Source organism: Epinephelus fuscoguttatus, linkage group LG7 (assembly GCF_011397635.1).
Source record: "Epinephelus fuscoguttatus linkage group LG7, E.fuscoguttatus.final_Chr_v1".
NCBI lineage: Eukaryota > Metazoa > Chordata > Actinopteri > Perciformes > Serranidae > Epinephelus > Epinephelus fuscoguttatus.
In genome coordinates, this window is record NC_064758.1 from 35,091,755 (window position 1) to 35,110,509 (window position 18,755).

The window sequence follows — 18,755 nt, forward strand, 5'->3', positions numbered from 1 at the left end:
AGAAATGGGGGGACACAATAAAATTGGGCCTGTGGGGTCTTCCCATAGAAGGAAAAACAAAACAAAAGCAAAAACAAACAAAACTGAATCCCATTTCAGGAATACGGTAGTTAAGGCAAAATCCCATAAATTATTAAGTTCATTACGTTTAATTCAACCAGAATACTATTTAATATGCTCAATATACTGCCCCTCTACCTATGTGGCCTTTAAATAAATAAATAAATAAATAAAATAAAACAAAACAAAACAAAATTAAATTGATTAATTTATTTATATTTGGTGTAGGCGAAATTAACAGCCGAGTTCATATTCTCAGCCAGAATCTATGGCTGGCCAAAGAAGTATGTCAAGTATAATTTTGTAATTTTAAACATATATTTTACATATACACATATATTAGTATTATGGACAAATGGGATTTTGGAAAAACATGTTCCTTCCATCCCCCCATGGTAAGGACTTATCTTGGATAGGATAACTAGTTGTGATTATCCACAATAACAAGCAAACAAACAAACAAGCAAGAAAAAAAAAAAAAGAATATCCAAAAATTAAAATCCTATGAAATAATCAAAAATCTATTAAAAAAAAAAAAAAAAATTAAAAGTACAGGAGAAAACACAAGGGTTTGAGATAAAAGCATAAAAATGCATCAGTGACTGTGTGGGCTAATGGACTTCTCTCTCAAGTTAATAGGCCTATTAAATATGTCTATAACAATAATTACAAATGGCAGTAATAATAATTCGACATTAATTATGTGATTGTAGCTGCTTGATTATCACTGGCTGTGACTCATCGCCCCAGGAGTGAAAATAGAAACCTTGTACAACACAGCTGGTTACAGAGTCATAAACTACACATTTATCAGACTGAGCACACAGTGTTAATGCTTCTGCAATTTAAAACAATGTTAAATTACTTACCTCAAATGTTGCTTCTCTTCTACTCCTCATAGTCAAGATTTCAGAGGCTACTGAAACATTATATATATACCCAAACACCAAGTATGTGGGTTAATGTGTGTGAATCTCTAACAACCAGATCAAAGAGTGATGAGTCTGTGGCCACTGTTGTGAATCTTTAATAAAAGAAATATTTTCTCAAAAGAGACCAACATCAGAGAGAGTGCACGTGAGCAAGAGGCAAAGAGAGAAAAGGGGGTTAGGATTACAGCTTTTGATTTAGCATTACCGAGATAGACGCTCTTCTTCCTGCAGTGAACCTCACGGAGCCACAGCCGCACATTTTATAACAGATTTGTACCTGTGTCATTAACCAGCAGATTCTGTCATGAAAATTCAGTGTTCTACAAACCAGGGTACGCCATACATGCATGATGCAAACAAGTACTGCACAGCCCATTAAAAACCAAATAAATGGTCAACAGATTTGTTTTTACCTGAGTTTCAGTAGACTGAGCCTTTAGTCCATGGTCTTTAAATTTCAGTATTTTTCACTTGATACATAATCAATGAACAGATAAATCCATTTGGGAAATAAATATTAATTGAGGAAGAATTTAGATCTGACAGTCTGAAAATTTAAAAAACATAAAATCCACAGTACAGTTTTGTTTAAAAGAAGTACTGTAATCTGTTTAAAATGTCTTATTATACACACACATACACACACACACATATATATATCTTATATATCTATAACTAGAAATGTGTGGCACTTGTTTCCAAACACTGTCTGAAACTGTCTACCTACAGTAATGTCACCTTTGAAACCTGATGAAACACCTTTACAAATTACAGCAGAATTTGTGCAAAAAAAAAAAAAAAAAAAGAAAGAAAATCATCAAATTGAAGAATGGAGTAGAGCTGTGAGCTTGCAGCTCTGTAAGCATGCAAAGTACACATAAAACATACTTTAATAAACAGCATGCATTTTTGTAAAAAATAAAATAAAAATTGATTAAAAAAATGCCTAATATATTTAAAATAAAACAACAAATGCAACGAGTAAGGATCAAATATATGTTTAACCATATTGTTATAACAGCTGGTGAAGAGGCAGGGTATAAAAACAACTAACGTAAAAAAATGTTTGTGGCTTTCAGTGAAAAAGCTTAATGTGTTAGAGTTACAGCAGAGGGAGCATTCCTCCTGTCCTCTCCTGGGCTTCTCTTCTCTCCGCGGTCCTTTCACTCTTCCGGTGTTTGCCCTGGACCTGCCAGCAGCATCTCAGAAATATCGCACTCACTTCCACAGCTTCCCATCAAAGTCTGGACGAGGAGGTGAGAGACGAACATCACATCAATAAAATGTAATGCTTCTTATCTGTGGCTGTACGGATGTTACTGTTGGATGTTTATTGACTGAAATAAAACTCTGAACAGTGTTTGCTCACCCCTATTGCAGTCTTTGGCCATATCTCTCTCTTTCAGTAGGTTGTTTTTGTAGTCTGTGGATTGTGGTAGATACACAGGTTATGAGAACGTATCTTTTTTTGTTAAGGTAGGAAGTGTGTGTTTACTGTGTGTGTATGAAAGAGGCTTTCTGTACCTGAGTTCAGAGGTTCCTGGTTGCAGGCCCTCATCTCTGTGCAGTCTAATGACATTTCACCTCCACTCATCACATTCCCCCTGCACGGAAATAAGAATAGTTCTGCTTACAGCTGCTGGATTTAATTAAGAGGGAAAATGATACGTAATTTATTGCACAATAAGTCTTACCGATCAGATCGACGCAGGTCATACTCCAGCCCTGTTAAAAAAAAAAATTAACACAATCTCAAACACACTGTGTGCATGAAATGTGTTCTCTATAAATATGCTTTTCATTATTATAAAATAGTTTGTTGCTGGACACAAGCCAAGAACAAGGTGAGAGTTTATGGGTTAAACGTCCAGTGTGGAGGATTTAGGGGGATACATTAGCAGAAATGGAAGATCATATAATAGGTATGTTTTCTTTAGTGTATAATCACCTGAAAATAAGAGTTGTTGTGTTTTCATTTCCTTACAGACTCCGGGATTTTGTCTGCAGAGATCACCACATTGCGCCATCATGTTTCTACAGTAGCCCAGAATGGACAAACCAAACACTGGCTCAAAATAGGGCCATTGGTATTTTCACATTTCGCAAGCAATACAAGCTCCCGAGTCCAAGACTAATTTCCCTACAGGGGAAATACGGGACAATGAAGTATATCGTATTGTCTCATATCAAGCACATCATATCACATCGTATCGTATCGTATCGTATCGTATTGTATTGTATCGTATCGTATCGCATCGTATCGCATGCTATCGCATGGCATTCTAGCATATCTAGCACATTATATAATATTGTATCATATCGTATCGTATTGTATCTAGCATATTATATCGCATCGTCTTATATCATATCATATTGTATTGTATCGTATCATATTGCAACCAGCATATCTTATTGCATCGCCTTATATCGCATCGTATCGTATTGTATCGCATTGTATTCTAGCGTATCTAGCACATTATATAATATCGTATAACTGTATCATATTGTATCTAACATATTATATTGCATTGTCTTATATCGTATTGTATCATATCGTATTGCAGCCAGCATATCATATTGCATCGTCTTATATCGTATCGTATCGTATTGTATCGCATTGTATTCTGGCATATCTAGCACATTATATAACATTGTATCATACCGTATCGTATTGTATCTAACATATTATATCGCATCGTCTTATATCGTATCATATTGTATCGTATCGTATTGCAGCCAGCATATCACATTGCATCGTCTTATATCGTATCATATCGTATTGTATCTAGCATATTATAACATCTCGCATCGTATTGTATTGTATTGTATTGTATTGTATTGTATTATGTTGTATCGTATCTAGCATTTAATATCATATTGTATCAAATCGCATTGTATCGTTGAAACCTGATCGTGATGAGCAGTGTCAGAAAAACAGATTTTTTTTTTTTAATGTGAAATTGCTTCATTCAGTGTTTTTATCAGTTTAAATCACTGGGTCTATTTGTTTTGGAGAGGAGGAGACCTCTGCGGATATTTTGGCTCCCATTAAAAACCTCTGAAAATCTGGCTCTAAAGTTATAAAACAAAAAAAAGGTGAGCACACATTAGCAGGTGCTGGGCTAGCCGCCCATGTCCGATTAGCCAAGCAGCATGGAAATATCACTGATATAACATGTAACTGCTTTATCCAGTGTTTTTAGGGGTTTAAATCACCTAGTCTGTTTATTTATGCAGAGGGAGAGACCTCTGTGGATAATTTAGCTCAGACACTAAAGGAATTCAAAGCAGGAGTTCACGCTTGGCACCAAGAAAAGTTTCAGCTGGTTGCATTTAGGAATCCTCAACACTAGATGCCACTAAAATCCCCATAAATCTTCCACACTGCTCCTTTAAACAACTCAGACAATACCTCTCTTTTTGCGCCGTCGAGTCAGCACAATGACAGCGACAACGATGAATGCCAGCAGTAATAAAGTCGCCAGGAAGTAGCCCAGATGTTGCATGAAGTAACCTCGATGCTCAGGGAGAATGACATTCACCACACGTGGCCCCTCCACTTCATCAGTCCCTAAAGACAGAACATGGATAAAATTAAACCTTTCCAATAATTCTCTCACACCCTGACAAAGTTTATAAGAGATGTAGTAAATACTCCACATGTTATATATCAGAGAACAATGGGACGTACTGCAGAGGATTTATTATCATGTTCTAACTGTAATATATTGGACTGTTACATTGTATTAACTTACTGGCAATAAACACAGATCAAATTTAAATGTATTTCGACATAACTAAATATTCTTATTCCCCCTGAGGCTTCCTCGTTTTCATTTGTTTCCCAAAGCCAGAGAGGGAGAGCAGGAGTTAAACGTCTGTTCGGCGGTAACGACTTCCAGACCTGATGTCATGCAGCTGTTATTTTTTTTCTTCTCCTCAGAAAAACACAGGCTGACCAGAAAAGGGGAGGAGAAGTGTGAGGGAAAGAGAGACAGATTCTGTTATATGTGGTCTGTCTGCATGTCTCTATTAGTTTTCCATTTAGGCCTTTTTTTTCACATCTTCTCACAAACACAGAAGTCTAGTTTCTGCATGCAGGGAAAATAAATCTGCGACACCTTCAGCAGAGCTCGTCAGTGTTCTCGACAGTCTAAACACACATCTGACAACACTGCAGGCAGCACCCAGTCTCACACTGACCAAGTCTGTTTGTGTTCACTTTGTAGATAGTCGATGATAAATATTAAAAGCAAGCACATAAAAATCTGGGCTTGGAGATGCAACACCATAACAACTACTGTCTACTATAAACACTGTGGTACAATGTGCTGAGCCACGGATACTTCTGCAGAATAACCCTGTCATGCATGTTGCAGGGTAAATAAAAGCTTGTTGGTACAGTCTTTCAGTTTCTAAATTTCCCTAAATTCAAATGCAGCCTGATCACAGAAGCCAGATCACACAAAAAATGGACAATGAAAGACATGAAATCTTTTCCTCTTGAACGTTCCTCTCAAGTATCGCGTTACTCTGTGGTCTCTCATTAAAGCAGCTAAGTTGGATGCTAGTAAAAGGCCTAAATGTGGGAATGAAGAAGACATGCAATGCAGCATCTCCGATCATGCTTTCAGAACCAGCCAATCATGAAAAAAAAAATCTTATTCTGACTTAATCATCCACCTCCTAAGTGGGAGCGTGGTTGGCAATTATCACCTGTCATTGCTTAATGTAGCTAATATGCATGAAACTACAAAGACATGTCCAAGGTCATTGTCTCTAGAGCTCCACTGTCACAACCCAAGCTGCAGCCATGTCCCAGCAGTAGCCCATTTCCATTTTCTTGACAGATCTGACAAGTGTGTACGTGTTAACTGTTATTTCACATATGCTGCGCGGAGGTTACCCTGTGTTTTGGTTCCTGTGGGATATGCGTCATTTGCAAGTCAATGAACTGAAGGAGAGCAGCTTCATTTTGAAGGATAGAGATTTCAGCTTAACTACTGACAGCTCGCATAACACCTCCGTCATGATTATGAAGAAATAATGTTCGATGTGCCACAAATAATTACAGCGTTGAGATTAAAAGCTCTCGTGACATTTGTAATTTCAAATGATTGCCAGCACCTGCGTGAGCACAAACAGTTTACGTTTAATCTGAAAGACAAGTCCAGTGGTGCGTAAAGACGATCGAATTCCTAGATGAGGTTTACAAAAAGGACGCAGGCAGGATGTCATCTCTCCACATGTGCATTTCTTTAACATGGAGCTGTCATATCTTTACAGGAGAGGCTGAACTATAGTCCAACACATACCTGCGTCCCCTCCCCTTACTGTGCTCTTTCATGTCACAGCTAGCCCAGATGTTGAACACATGTCTCAGACTTCCTTTAAGTGCTGCTAAATAAGCCTCAACCAGAGGCCGATACACATCAGCAGATAAACAGAGCAGACTGGGAGCAATGAAGAATAAACAAAACTGGAGATACAGAGTAACCAGTCCAGACATGTGGTTGGGACTTTTGGAAAATGGGGTCAAATGGAGGAAAAAACACGAGATAGGACTCTCCACGCCCAAAATTACTGGCTGTTGGAGCCTACTCCTCTGCTCAGCCCAGTTAAAATGTCTCCAGCTGTAAATGAAAAAGCTGTAAAAATGAAAAAAAGAGTCAGCATGGAAAATGAGACCACGTCCGTTGCAGCCAATTTAAAGCTGTTTACTGTAGGCAGCAACTCAAGCTCGAGCTGCAAATAGTTGAGTCCAAAAACATCTTCCATTTGCAATGCTGAATTACAGTCAACAACTAACAGATTTCTCTCTTTCGACCTCTCTTTTTTCTTACTCAACTCGCTTCAACATTCCTTCTACCTCCTCCCTCCTTCTTCAGCTCAAACACATAAACAGAGAGGACTGAGGAGAGATTTGGCAGAGGAGGAGAGGAACTGATTCAACTGACCAACTATGTCTATAATTATAACAAAAAATCCAGGGGCTGCGTTGTCACTCTATGCACAGTTCTGCCGAGAAACCATATGGGGAAAAACATTTACCATTACTACTGTCTGGAAAAACAAAGTTCTGGTGATGTGTCTCTTGTTGTTTTTAATTCTGAGTGACTTACTTGGTTCTGGCGCATCATTCTGGAAAACTCTGGGTGCTGTCGTGGGGGCGGGCGGAAGTGGAGGTCCCACAGTGAGCCTGAAGATGCGTCTCTCGTGCAGACCGCAGTAGTGGTGATGCAGGTGGCAGGAGTACAGGCCTTTGTCGACAGGCTTCAAGTCAGAAATGGACAGTGAGAAATCCCCTAAAGTGAAAGCATCTTCCGCCACACTCATCTTGTTCTGGCCAAAGCGTGGGCCATAATCCCGGCGCTCGCCGGAGGCATAGAGGTCCACCAGGCGGTCAGCCTTATCAGGACGCACACCAGGGGGCTGGAAGTCCCAGTGGGCCACCTGCTGCTGGTCCTCCTGGAGGCCCTCTCTCCACAGGGGGCGTCTGTTCACACAAGGCAGTACCACTGACTTGCCCAACAAGACCACGAACACAGTCTTCTCTCCATCCCAATAACGTTTCTCTTTGCGAACTAGAAACATATGAGTGTGAAATACATTAATATTTAATCTCTTTCATGCATCATGACTCATGGAATAACTAGGCCAGGGGTCAGCAAGCTTGGCAATGGCACACTAGCAGTAAGTGTGCAAGGGAGTTTTTTGGAAATGTTGAAGAAACCTCTCATTCAAACGTCAAATTACCTCTTTCACAGCTGTTGTTATGACATCCACAAGCATTCTGCGAAGACCCACCCTTCTTTGTCTTTGATTGGCTAGTACCTGCCTCCTTACCCTGCTAAAAACAGCAAGCTAGCGCTGTTCATTGCATCATGGAAACTCATTCAAAGAGAATATTAAGAAGGCTTTCTTCGGTAGCTCAGAGGTTTGTTTAGTGGCTCACCAAACAAGGAAACAATAAAATCAAGAATAAAAACATTCCCATGTCAGCCTGAATTGTTGAACGAAGAAATGGCAGAAAACATTAGAGCGCAGAGGTTTAAAAAAAGCCATGGTATTTGCAATGACATATAACCAGTCATGGCATGATACTGTGATTGGACAGTAAAAGGAGTTCTGCTGCTTAAGACTAGTGCCTCAAACATCAAAAGGTGATGACATACCTAAAGTTTTTATGGAACATTTTGAGGAGCAAGGGATGGCATTAGATTGGCACACTAATTTACAAGAAAATTTTAAAATAGCACTTTGCATCAAAAAGGTTGCCGACCCCTGAACAAGGCTGCATGATAAGCACACCTCACCTGACTTAGTGACATTGAGCTGGATTTGAATGGACTGGTGAATCTGGCAGTAGTGATGGTGCAGATTACAGGTGTAAACTCCTTTGTCGGTTGAGACCACATCTAAAAAAAAAAAAGCATTCAAACAACCGTGAGATGATATCATAAATGCAAGAATGCAACGTTCATGCTGCTACTGGAAAATATATAGAAGTCTCACTGTTGATGATGAGGGAGAAGTTGCCATCATTGAAAGCAGAGTCTGGGACAGAGATGCGACCCTTGTTGAAGCTGTTGTAGACCCTCTGGCGCGCTCCGGGGGACATGTCCAGGACTCGCTCCACCGAATACTCTGGGCTGCTGCGCACCAAGTCCCAATGCACCACCCTCTGACGGTCCTTCAGTCTGTCCTGGGTCCACACCATACGGGGGCTGTGGCAGGGCAGAGTGGCCTTAGACCCTGCAGGGAGGGTGACGTTCTTGGCCTCCACCACTACGCCTAGAGTGCTACTGCTGCCACCACTTTGACCCCACGCTGACACAAAGAAGTAAACACAAGGGGATCAGAAGATCAGTGACAGAAGGAGAAGCATTGAACATGAGCTACTGGACATTAAAGGAATACTTCAGCCACAAAATTATAATTTGTATATTAATTACTCACCACATGTTGTGTTGAATTTGTGAAGAAAACGTAGCTTTTCTCGCATGCCTCCACAGTGAACGAATAACCCAAACTATGAAAAAATTCTTGATGTATTGAAGTAAATGGGGGCCGCCTTTAACAACAGCAAAACTATATCAAATGTTCTGTTTACAGTCTCTCACATAATGTGTGCAGTATAATCCAAGTCTCATTTATCCAGTTGTATGCCCAGTACTTCGCCAACACATGCATTTTTGCTAAAACCTTACTTTTGGAATTACTTCCACATCAGTTACACACACAAATTAGTAGCACACCAGGACAAGCATGTGCATTTGAACCCTGCTCTGCCCATGGGTGCTACTTGTATGTGAAAGTAAAATTCAGTGCTTGGGCAGTGACTTGTGGCACCAGAAACCAACAAAAAAAGGCGTCCTTTAATGTCGGCATGATACGCTGCCGGTTGCCGTTATAGTTTGATGGCACCCAGTGGAGTCAGGGGGAAACACTGCAGGACAAGGATGTAAATCCAACTGGGTCCAACTGGGTCGGGCGGGACTGGTGGTAAAAACACAGACTTTCACTCAAGATAGTGGTGTTCACATTCCATAAGATTCTAAAGCATTATTCTATTTTCCTAAACCTAACCACATGTTTTTGTTGCCTAAACCCAACCATGTGTGTTTGTTGTTGAAGAAAAAAAAACCCATCAATTTGCTGTGTTGTACCAACATGTACTGCATTTATTTTGAAAGATACTCGATACTGGATACTTGTTTCATCCGAGTATTCAGCTAAACCTTAGCGAAAACGCATGTGTTTAAGAGGTACTGAGCATATGAATAAATGAGACTTGGATTATACTGCACGAGTTGTGTGAGAGTTGTGGAAATGGATGTTTTGATAAAGTTTTGCAGTTGTTAAACATGGCCCCCTTTTCCTTCAGTTCATCAAGAATTTTCTCAATTTTTGGATTCTTCGTTCACCAGAGGCGTGCGAGAAAAAAATTGTCTTCACAAATTCAACCTAACCCAGGGCGAGTAATTGATGTACAAATCATCATTTTGGGGGGAAGTTTTCCTTTAAAGTAGTGCATGGGGAAACAAATAATGTCTTACCTCCTGGCAGGAGGAGCACAGCAAGAACTGAAACAGACAAAAACATTTGTGATTAGAGCTAAATCCTCCTGAGGCACTTAATTAATAGTTGCTGCTAGATCACAGATATCAGCCTGTTTACAAATTAACTCTTGAGAGATATTTGTAAGAGTCAGCAGAACGCTGCAGTGGCTCCAGAGTTTGGGTTTGACCTTGATTGACCCAGCAGTGAAATATTCCAGTGTTGGAACAGATGTGGGTTCAGTGAGCGGACTGTTTGGAATAACAGAGGAAAAGTGAAGCAACAAGGACACGGTAACAGGCAAGACTTAAAAAGTTCCACACAGGAGTACGACAGCAGAAAAAATATACCAGATGTCAAAGTCTATTTTCTGTGAGTATATTTTGTTGTTTGCGTTTTCTCACTCAAGAGATAGGAAATTTTCCTACAGTGCATTCGCTATTTCTAATGCATTTTCCCCCACAGTGCTATTTCATCGTGTGTTTACTGAAGGTCCAGCAGAGATGCATGTGGCCAAGTCATACAGAGCCTCTATTCATCCTGACTGCTGCTGGCTTGTTGCAAGGCCATGATCCTGAGGGGATGAAGAACCAGGCTGCTATTCAGCTCACTTCAGTCACCCTGTCACACACCTGTGTATTTTTACTGTATTGCTAATGGGTACTGTGAACTGCAGAGGCTGGAGGTGCAGAGGCTTCAGCATGGTGTTATGTGTGGATAAATTCACTACATGATGAAATATATGATTGAGAATGGGTTATTTTTAATGCAGATTTGAAAATGTGATGATTAATGAGCACTTTCAAAACACAAGTTACAAAATACTGGCAGCAAATTAAAATGAACAAATTATGAATTCATTAGAATTTAAAACAAAGGAGAGAAAAAAAATTCAGATACGTATGTAGAAATAAATAAGACAATTGCAGTGAAACAAAAAAAGGATAAGTTCTCAGATTAAAGTATGTTTTAAGAGGAGATTAAAAGATGGAGCTGGCTCAGAAAACCTGGTTTCCCCAGGCAGGTCGTTGCAGATCACTGAGGCCCCGACTGTAAACTCTGTCTCCTCTGGCTTTATGTCGCACCTCTGGAACAGTTAAAAGACTTGTGCCTGAGGATCTTAAACATCACGCGGGCTTGTACAACACAAAGAGGTCAAAATATAGCAAGAGGGAAGGTCATGAAGTAGACCAGAGTAATCAAAAAATATCTGTAAATCAATTCTAAAACATCTCTGGAGTTTATGTAAGGAAGCTAAAACTGCTTAAAACTGAAAAATCTGCTATGCAATGATATACATATTCTAAAAGCAGTGGTGGGATGTTATGAAGCACTTATTGTAAAACTTAAATTAAAAGCCTGGCGCCTATTAATCGCCTAGTCCCTTTTACCAGCCTGGTGACGCTACACATTATAACAAATAATGGCCTGTTTCAATTAAACGCCTAGTGTTGTTGCAAAGCAGGTAATTTTAACAGACGCTCTTGGATGTATAAAACCAGGCTGTTGGCTACTCGAGCTAATGTTAGTTGGCTGCTTCAATCACACAAACAGATGTAACCATAAGCACCAAAGATGACTGTAATTCCTTCAGATTTACCGGCAGGGTAAACAAAAATGACCAAAGAAAAGGTGGTGACTCTCTACCTATGAAGCTGCCTTAAAGTCAGATTATGTGTCCCTTCCTTGATTACCTAGTAAGTTATACGTGTTCCTTTCGTTCGTAAAGGTCCATCGAGCAAAAGAATCAAAAGAGCATTGTTTTAACAGGATGTGTTGGTAAGCCAGGTGCCGTGAAATGATTGTTGTAACTCTGTCTCTGACGTGCTGTCTGACGGAGCTAGATCAAATGAAAGATTCATAATTAATATGTTATTTGAAGCCTAATTTTTATACAAGTAATATTCATACTGGCTTATATAAACATTTTGATTGTACTTCCTGATCTTTGCTGAGCAACAGTTTTGTATGAAAGGAATTAAAGGCCTATCGCAAATGTAGGCCTGTTGATTTCAGTGATTTAAGTCAATAATAGCCTGGGATACTAATTGAAGTTTTACTATAAGTACAAATTTGAGGTACTTCAGCATTTCTCCTTGATGTCACCACTACAATCCAGAGAACATTATACTTTTTACTTCACCACATTTGTTTGATAGGTTTAGTTATTTAAAGATTAAGATTTTACTTCCAAAACATGTAATTGGTTCAATAAATATGATGCACTGTTATAGACTTATCTACATAACTGTATTTAAAGGTGTTAAATTAGCTCCACCTCAAACAACTACGACAGTTAAATGCTATTTAAACATATTATATATTATTTCATTAAATTAATATGTCTGAGGCATTCATAACACTCACAGGTGAATTATGAACACTTTTACTTTTGATACTTAAAGTATATTTTGCTACATTTCCAAGCTTGTAATGGGGTATTTTTACACTGCAAAGTTTCTACTGCCATTTAAGTAATAGGGGAGACCCCACAGGTAAAAACTGTTTTTTTTTTTTAAAACACTGGTCAATTTTGAGATTTCAGGCTAATCTGCTTTAATAACATGTTTTCTTTCAGACTGGTGAAAAGAAAGCAACCAATATGGACATCTTGCCTCTGACTGGCCAGGACTTGTTGCCTTCTTCACAGAGTTTAGGTACTTATTTTAGTTCAGATTTCTGCTCTGAAAATGTTTGCAGAAAGCACACATTTTATTTTATTTATAGTGCTTCATTTGCATATTTTAACATAAAAATTCAGAAAACTTGTAATACAAAAAATAACTCTTAATGTAAGTAGTCAACTGGGGAAGTTTCATGGTGACATCTAAAAGTTAAAAGTTATACCCTATTCACCTGGGATATCTCGGCGTAAAGAATATTTCTTCCACTGTCATAAAGCAGAAGTGTACTTTCTAGTTTTTTCATTTTCATTCATCTTTCGAGAGTATTTTATCACTGACATCCAAAAGCAGGCACAAAATCTGTTTGGTACAGGTTTCAAGTCTCAAAAAGGGCCCTCTCCATCCAGGTGTTTTGCTCATCATGGCTGCACGTGGTTGATTTACTTCCCATGTGAGCAGAGGCGACAGACAGACACATGAAGAGAGTATTCATTTCATCACATCCAAACAATACTTCATCGGAGCGCTGCTACTGTGCTTTTATGCGGTGATATGAATCCTGCACAGCATACAGTCATTTGGTAAGTATACACCAGTATATAATAATACTTCAAGCTGAGCGAAATGATTTCAGCACGCACACTGGCATCGGAGAGGAGACCTCATGCTGGAAAACTTCTAATGAAGGCTATAAACTTTCCCGTGGAAGGTAAAACAAAGTGTCCCAGCCCCTGTAATTTTCTCTCATCTCTCCTCCAGACACACGCAGGCTGATGACTCACGAGGCTGGTTTAACACTAAAGACTTAACAATGTGCTATTGAGTCACAGGCTTTAATTACAGGCATTAACCAAATGATCTACCAAATCACTGTTGTCACTTGTAACCCCGGGAATCACACGGAGAATCACTTAGCACAATATCGGCCCAAACGTTAAAAAAAAAAAAGGTCTCTAGTCAAACATAAAGCATGAGTTTACTCAGCATAGTTTATGTGATTCATGGCTATTGTGGGTGTGTGAAGTTTACTCACAGCCCCGTCACAGGTTGAGAATAAATCAAACACATGTGTCCAGCTGCAGAGTCAGCTAAACGTACAAAGATACAGTCAGACGCCAGAGGAGCCTGTTGGCTCCCATGTGGAGACACTCGGGTGGACATTAGATGGCAGGAAAGATTTCCTTGTATTTTTAGTCATGTCTGTTTGCATAGCGTGTGCAAATTAGTACAATTAGTATAAACAAGTACTTTCCATTGTGTTAATCATCATAATTACACACAGGGGTGTAAAAACAGACAGTACAGGCAGCGTGGTTGCACTGGGGCCTGTGGAAATGGTTCAGATTGCCACCTTAAAACTACACCTGTGCTCAAAGAAGAACTCACATTACATTAAAAACGGTGCCATTCGCTACAGGCTATTTGCCCTCAAAATGCACATCCATTTTCTTTTCTTTTTCTTTTCTTTCTGTAAAATAGTCTGTTACAAAATGATATGCTTATTCTACATGAATTAGAAAACCCATAAATAAACAATATATATGTAAAAACTTTTCAATTAAATGAATAATTTCTTATTTCCTTTGACATTTTTCTCATATACAGCTAGGCAATGATAATTGTTGGGTTACATGCATGTTGATGTGGTCTGTGTGTGCATCTTATAACTAGTAACCAGCATGCACTAGGGCCCGTGGTAATCACCTTACGCCACTGATTATATACTTTACCATTATAAACCTTTTCTTTGTGAGTTAGAAGTTTGCTGAATATGTTTTTATGTGTATTACTTTCTAAAGATTTATATGCATTTGATGTTTATGGATAACGTCACTGAGTATATTATCGTATATGTATATATATACCTTATAGAGCAGTCGTGTCCAAAGTCTGGTCCAGGGGTTAATCGTGGCACACAGACCAAGTTTCAACAGCCCTCGGCTTGACTTTGAAAATATACTATATGTGGCCCACCACACAGTTTTCAGTTGGTGGAGCAAGATCACTTGGCATTTTTCCCTTCACCTCACAATGGCAGGACTATTATACAGTTTGTAGACATGCATCACAGGTGGAACTAATGTTTTTTTTTCATTAAAAGACGGTAAACACGCAAATGGAGTGGTTACCTAATAGCAGATATTTCCTGCTATAGGCAGCAGACATGACCACTGCAAAGAAGTGCAAATGTGAGTGGTGGAAAGTTGAATACATTTTCACTGCAGGATGAAACAGTTATGTTTGTCTCATTTGTTCATGATTTTCTTTTAGTAACCCATTTGATGTGAGAAGCAGCTGGCCCCGAGGTATTTTCACATGATCTAATCTGGCCCCCAGTCAAAAAAGTTTGGATACTCCTGGTATAGAGCTAAACAGCACCACACCTGTGCATGTTTAGGTCATGTCTACATGTGTTACAAGTCATCAGATCGTCTACTTAAATAAGAGTAATAATACCAAAGTGTAGAAATACTCTGTTTCAAGTAAAAGTCTTGCATTCAAGATTTTTTTAAGTACTGGTAACATTTCATTTGGACAGTCTGCCTGCAAATGGTTTGGTAGAGTATCTGTAACACTTCATCTGCTTATCAGCTAGGATTCAACAATTCAGCTGTTTGGCTTCCTTATAAATATTTTACAGATTATCTATGGAGTATAAACTTAAACTATCCACTCAACCTGTGCTGCATAAATAGATTAAGTTGAACTAAATTATTCTGAGACTATGTGGTGAATTGTCACATGTACGCTGCACGTAAACACTGACTAACTGTTGAAATGTTACAGATTCTCTATAAACTATCTGTAGAGGGACTATCCAAATAAGGTGTTACCCATATTACCACATAGTAGGTACATTCAATTATGTTGGCCATCATATTTATATATTATAACACCATTATATATTCCTTGTGGGTAAAAGCTTGCCTGTATATCTTTCTGTAGATTTATATGTTTGATGTTAATGCATAACTTCACCGAGCATATTACCATAAATGTATGAATGTACCTTCATGTATGTGATGGTAGAGCTAAATTTGGGACAACAAATATGCTGCATATTCTTAACAGTGGTGGAAGAGCTCAGGTCTGAGTAAAAAATATTCTGTTACAAGTCATGCATTTAAAATGTCACTTAAGTAAAAGTGCTAAAAGTAAGAGTACTCATTATACAGATTTATGTATTTTATTGAATTATAATTATTGGTGCATTAATGTGTACATCATTTTAACCATACAGCCGGAAAAGATGGAGCTCGTTTGTACTGCTGGGTTGTTGTGAACTGTGAGTCAACAAAGGGGTCAGTAAAGTCTTGTCTTTCTCCAGGGGCGTAAATATAGACAGTGCAGGCAGTGTGGTTGCAGTGGGGCCTGTAAGGTGGGGGGAGGTTAGAGAGAGTGGGCCCTCAAACAATGTGTTGGGTGGAGTATGGGCCCTTATGAGGGATTGCCAACTTGGAAATACGCCTGTGTTCACATAAGAAGTCTTATTAAATTAAAAACATTGTGATTTGCTAAATATGCCCCTGCAAAAGGCAAACCTATCTTTGTCTTGGTTTTTTAAACAAATAAAGATAAAATAAAATAAAATAAAATAAAGAAATGTTGAAATAAATTAATAATTTCTTACTTTCTTTGGCATTGTTCGTCATAAACAGATATGCACTGATAATTGCTGGGTAATATGTATGTTGATGTTATCCAGTGTCAAGTCTCTGATCATGTTGAGACCATATGTGCACAACAGTGTGCACTAAGGCCCGTTATAATAGCATGTGCCCTGGGGCTTTGCAACTACCTTCCACTGTCTTTATCCATAATTATACATCATACTTGATTTGTTGATAATATCTGGTATTACTAATCCGAACCTACAAAGTAACTAGTAACTGAAGTTATAAAATAAACGTAGTGGAGTAAAAAATTACAATTTCCTGCTGAAATGTAGTGAGGTAAAAAAAAAAAAAAAAAAAAAAATAAAGCACAGAAAAATAATTCACTGAATATATTTACTGATCTTGTCTTTCTCGTGTTGTTTTTTCAGTTGTTTGTATTTTGTCTTGCAGTAAAAATAGAAGAGACATAGGCCTACTACAGTGTGACTCAAAACTTTACTTCCTGTGGTTGAGTAAATTAACTTATTTACTTTCCACCACTACATCTTGGTCACGTTATGTCGGCCTATGTCTAGATGTTTTTGTGGCAAAAGCAACTTGATAATAATATACTGAGCATCATGTCAGTGTGTGGGCACCTTTTACTATAGAAACAAAGTGGAGGGATTGAGTGGAGCTGTCCAGAACACAAACATATAACCTCACAGTGACCTTGTCATTTTCTCCTTTGAATGAGTAGCTTCATGTTTATGATCTTATTTTCTTCAAAACATCAATTCCAATCTTTTCCATGCCCCTGCTGTATGTGGCCGGTAATTAAGACAGAGCCCATCATAAACATGCAGGAGTGGTAATCCCCCTCCTCCACGTCGTCCGGACTCAAAGCAGCCCACTCGTGGTGAAACACTCATTACTGACACATATAATGACTGGCTGCCGGATTGTGCTGACTCCTCGACTCAGACCGCAGTTAACTAGAAACACATTGGGCTTCAGCCACAAACAAAATCCCACATAGACACTATCAAACAGGCCGAGGCGAAGCCACGCTGAGTTACTGTACATGCAGTGATTCGTTTCACTTTCAAGTTTCAAGTCCATGAGGCTCCATGGGTTTTATTTTCAGCATGCATGTTTCAAAATAAAGGCTGGAGATAGGAAAATAAATCTGTAATTGTGAGTAACATCACTTAAGTGTAAAAATGGATGGATGAACATGAAAAATGTGCCAATAAATATAAGAACATGTGCATTATGTGGACTAAAATAAACAGCATTGACAAAAAATAAATAAATAAATAGGCCACAGAAAACGAGCAAAACAAGTCGTAAAAAACTGGGTCGTAAAAAAAAGTCGACATCCCGCAACTAAAACTACCTTTAAAAGATCATAATGCAGATTATCACTGTTGACAATAAATAAATAAATAAAAATAAGAGGCCATACAAAGACAGAAAAGAAAAGAAAAATAAGTTGGGTGGTTTTAAAAAATATATATACCGCAGCAAACTCCAGTAAAAAATATTAATGTTGCAGAGTGTTATTGGGTTAATGTTAAAGTTCACATATCAAATGTATTCTGAGGAAAAACTATTGAAAATCTATTTTAAAAGAACATTTTTTCAGTGCATCAGGTCAGATCTGAGATCAGGCTAGCTTTTGGCTTTTGTTCCCGACGCGCAATTTCTAACCTGGATCCAATTATGGAACAAAGAAAGTTTCCCCCAAGTAACTTTTCCCCTTTAAAAAGCAAAGATAAGTGAAGAACTTACTCTGAAGTAGAGTCATGTCGAGGTGCATCTTTTTCACAGTGCTGTCAGCGGAGGTAAAAAAAGCCTGCCAGGAGTTGGTGTGCGCATCAACTGATATAACACAAGGAGGCTTCAAGTTGAGCAGCGAGCGGCGGCTCAGCTGTATTTTGTTGTATTCCTGCAGAGTGGAGGCTTCACACGCTCCGCCTCCACCAGCAGAGGAAACCCAACACTTTGCTGCTGCAGTCCTGGAGGAAAAATGGGGGTTGTAGTGCAACAAAGGCGTTAAGGCTTTGTAGAAAACTCACCAACACACTAAAAAAAATTAAAAATGCACTAAATGTGAACAAAAAAAGACAGCCACAGACACAAGCAAAATCCACACCATATAACTTTCTATCAATCTGAAACTATTAGGTCTTATAACACACTAATACTGCACACAGAACAATGCCATCAAGTTATACATTTTCTTACTGTAGTTACAAAGATCAGACTTGTGCTCTCATCTCAATTCCCATCAACTGAGGAACATGCTTTCTATACATCAAACTCTTCAGTTACACGTGTAAAGATACCAGTATATGGTTGTTAAAACAGTCCTCGGAAAGCTTCCACATAAGGAAAGGATTAAAAAAGATTCCTCCTCATTTCCTCTCTATTTGATCTTAAAAGGCTGCTTTTGGAATTAAATCCCTCAAAGGAAGTCA

General features: G+C 38.7%; 1 protein-coding gene across 1 annotated transcript; it reads right to left on the reverse strand.

Moving 5' to 3' along the window:
- Positions 1-1,778: 1,778 nt before the first annotated feature.
- Positions 1,779-18,217, reverse strand: LOC125892334 (matrix remodeling-associated protein 8-like). Its single transcript, XM_049582295.1, has 10 exons — positions 18,067-18,217; positions 10,052-10,078; positions 8,508-8,822; positions 8,309-8,410; positions 7,115-7,576; positions 4,405-4,563; positions 2,687-2,717; positions 2,517-2,596; positions 2,362-2,415; positions 1,779-2,236 (listed from the first exon to the last, which is right to left on the reverse strand). The coding sequence occupies exons 1-10, from the start codon at positions 18,092-18,094 to the stop codon at positions 2,211-2,213; spliced, it is 1,284 nt and encodes a 427-aa protein (XP_049438252.1). The 5' UTR covers positions 18,095-18,217; the 3' UTR covers positions 1,779-2,210.
- Between the last annotated feature and the right edge of the window lie 538 nt (positions 18,218-18,755).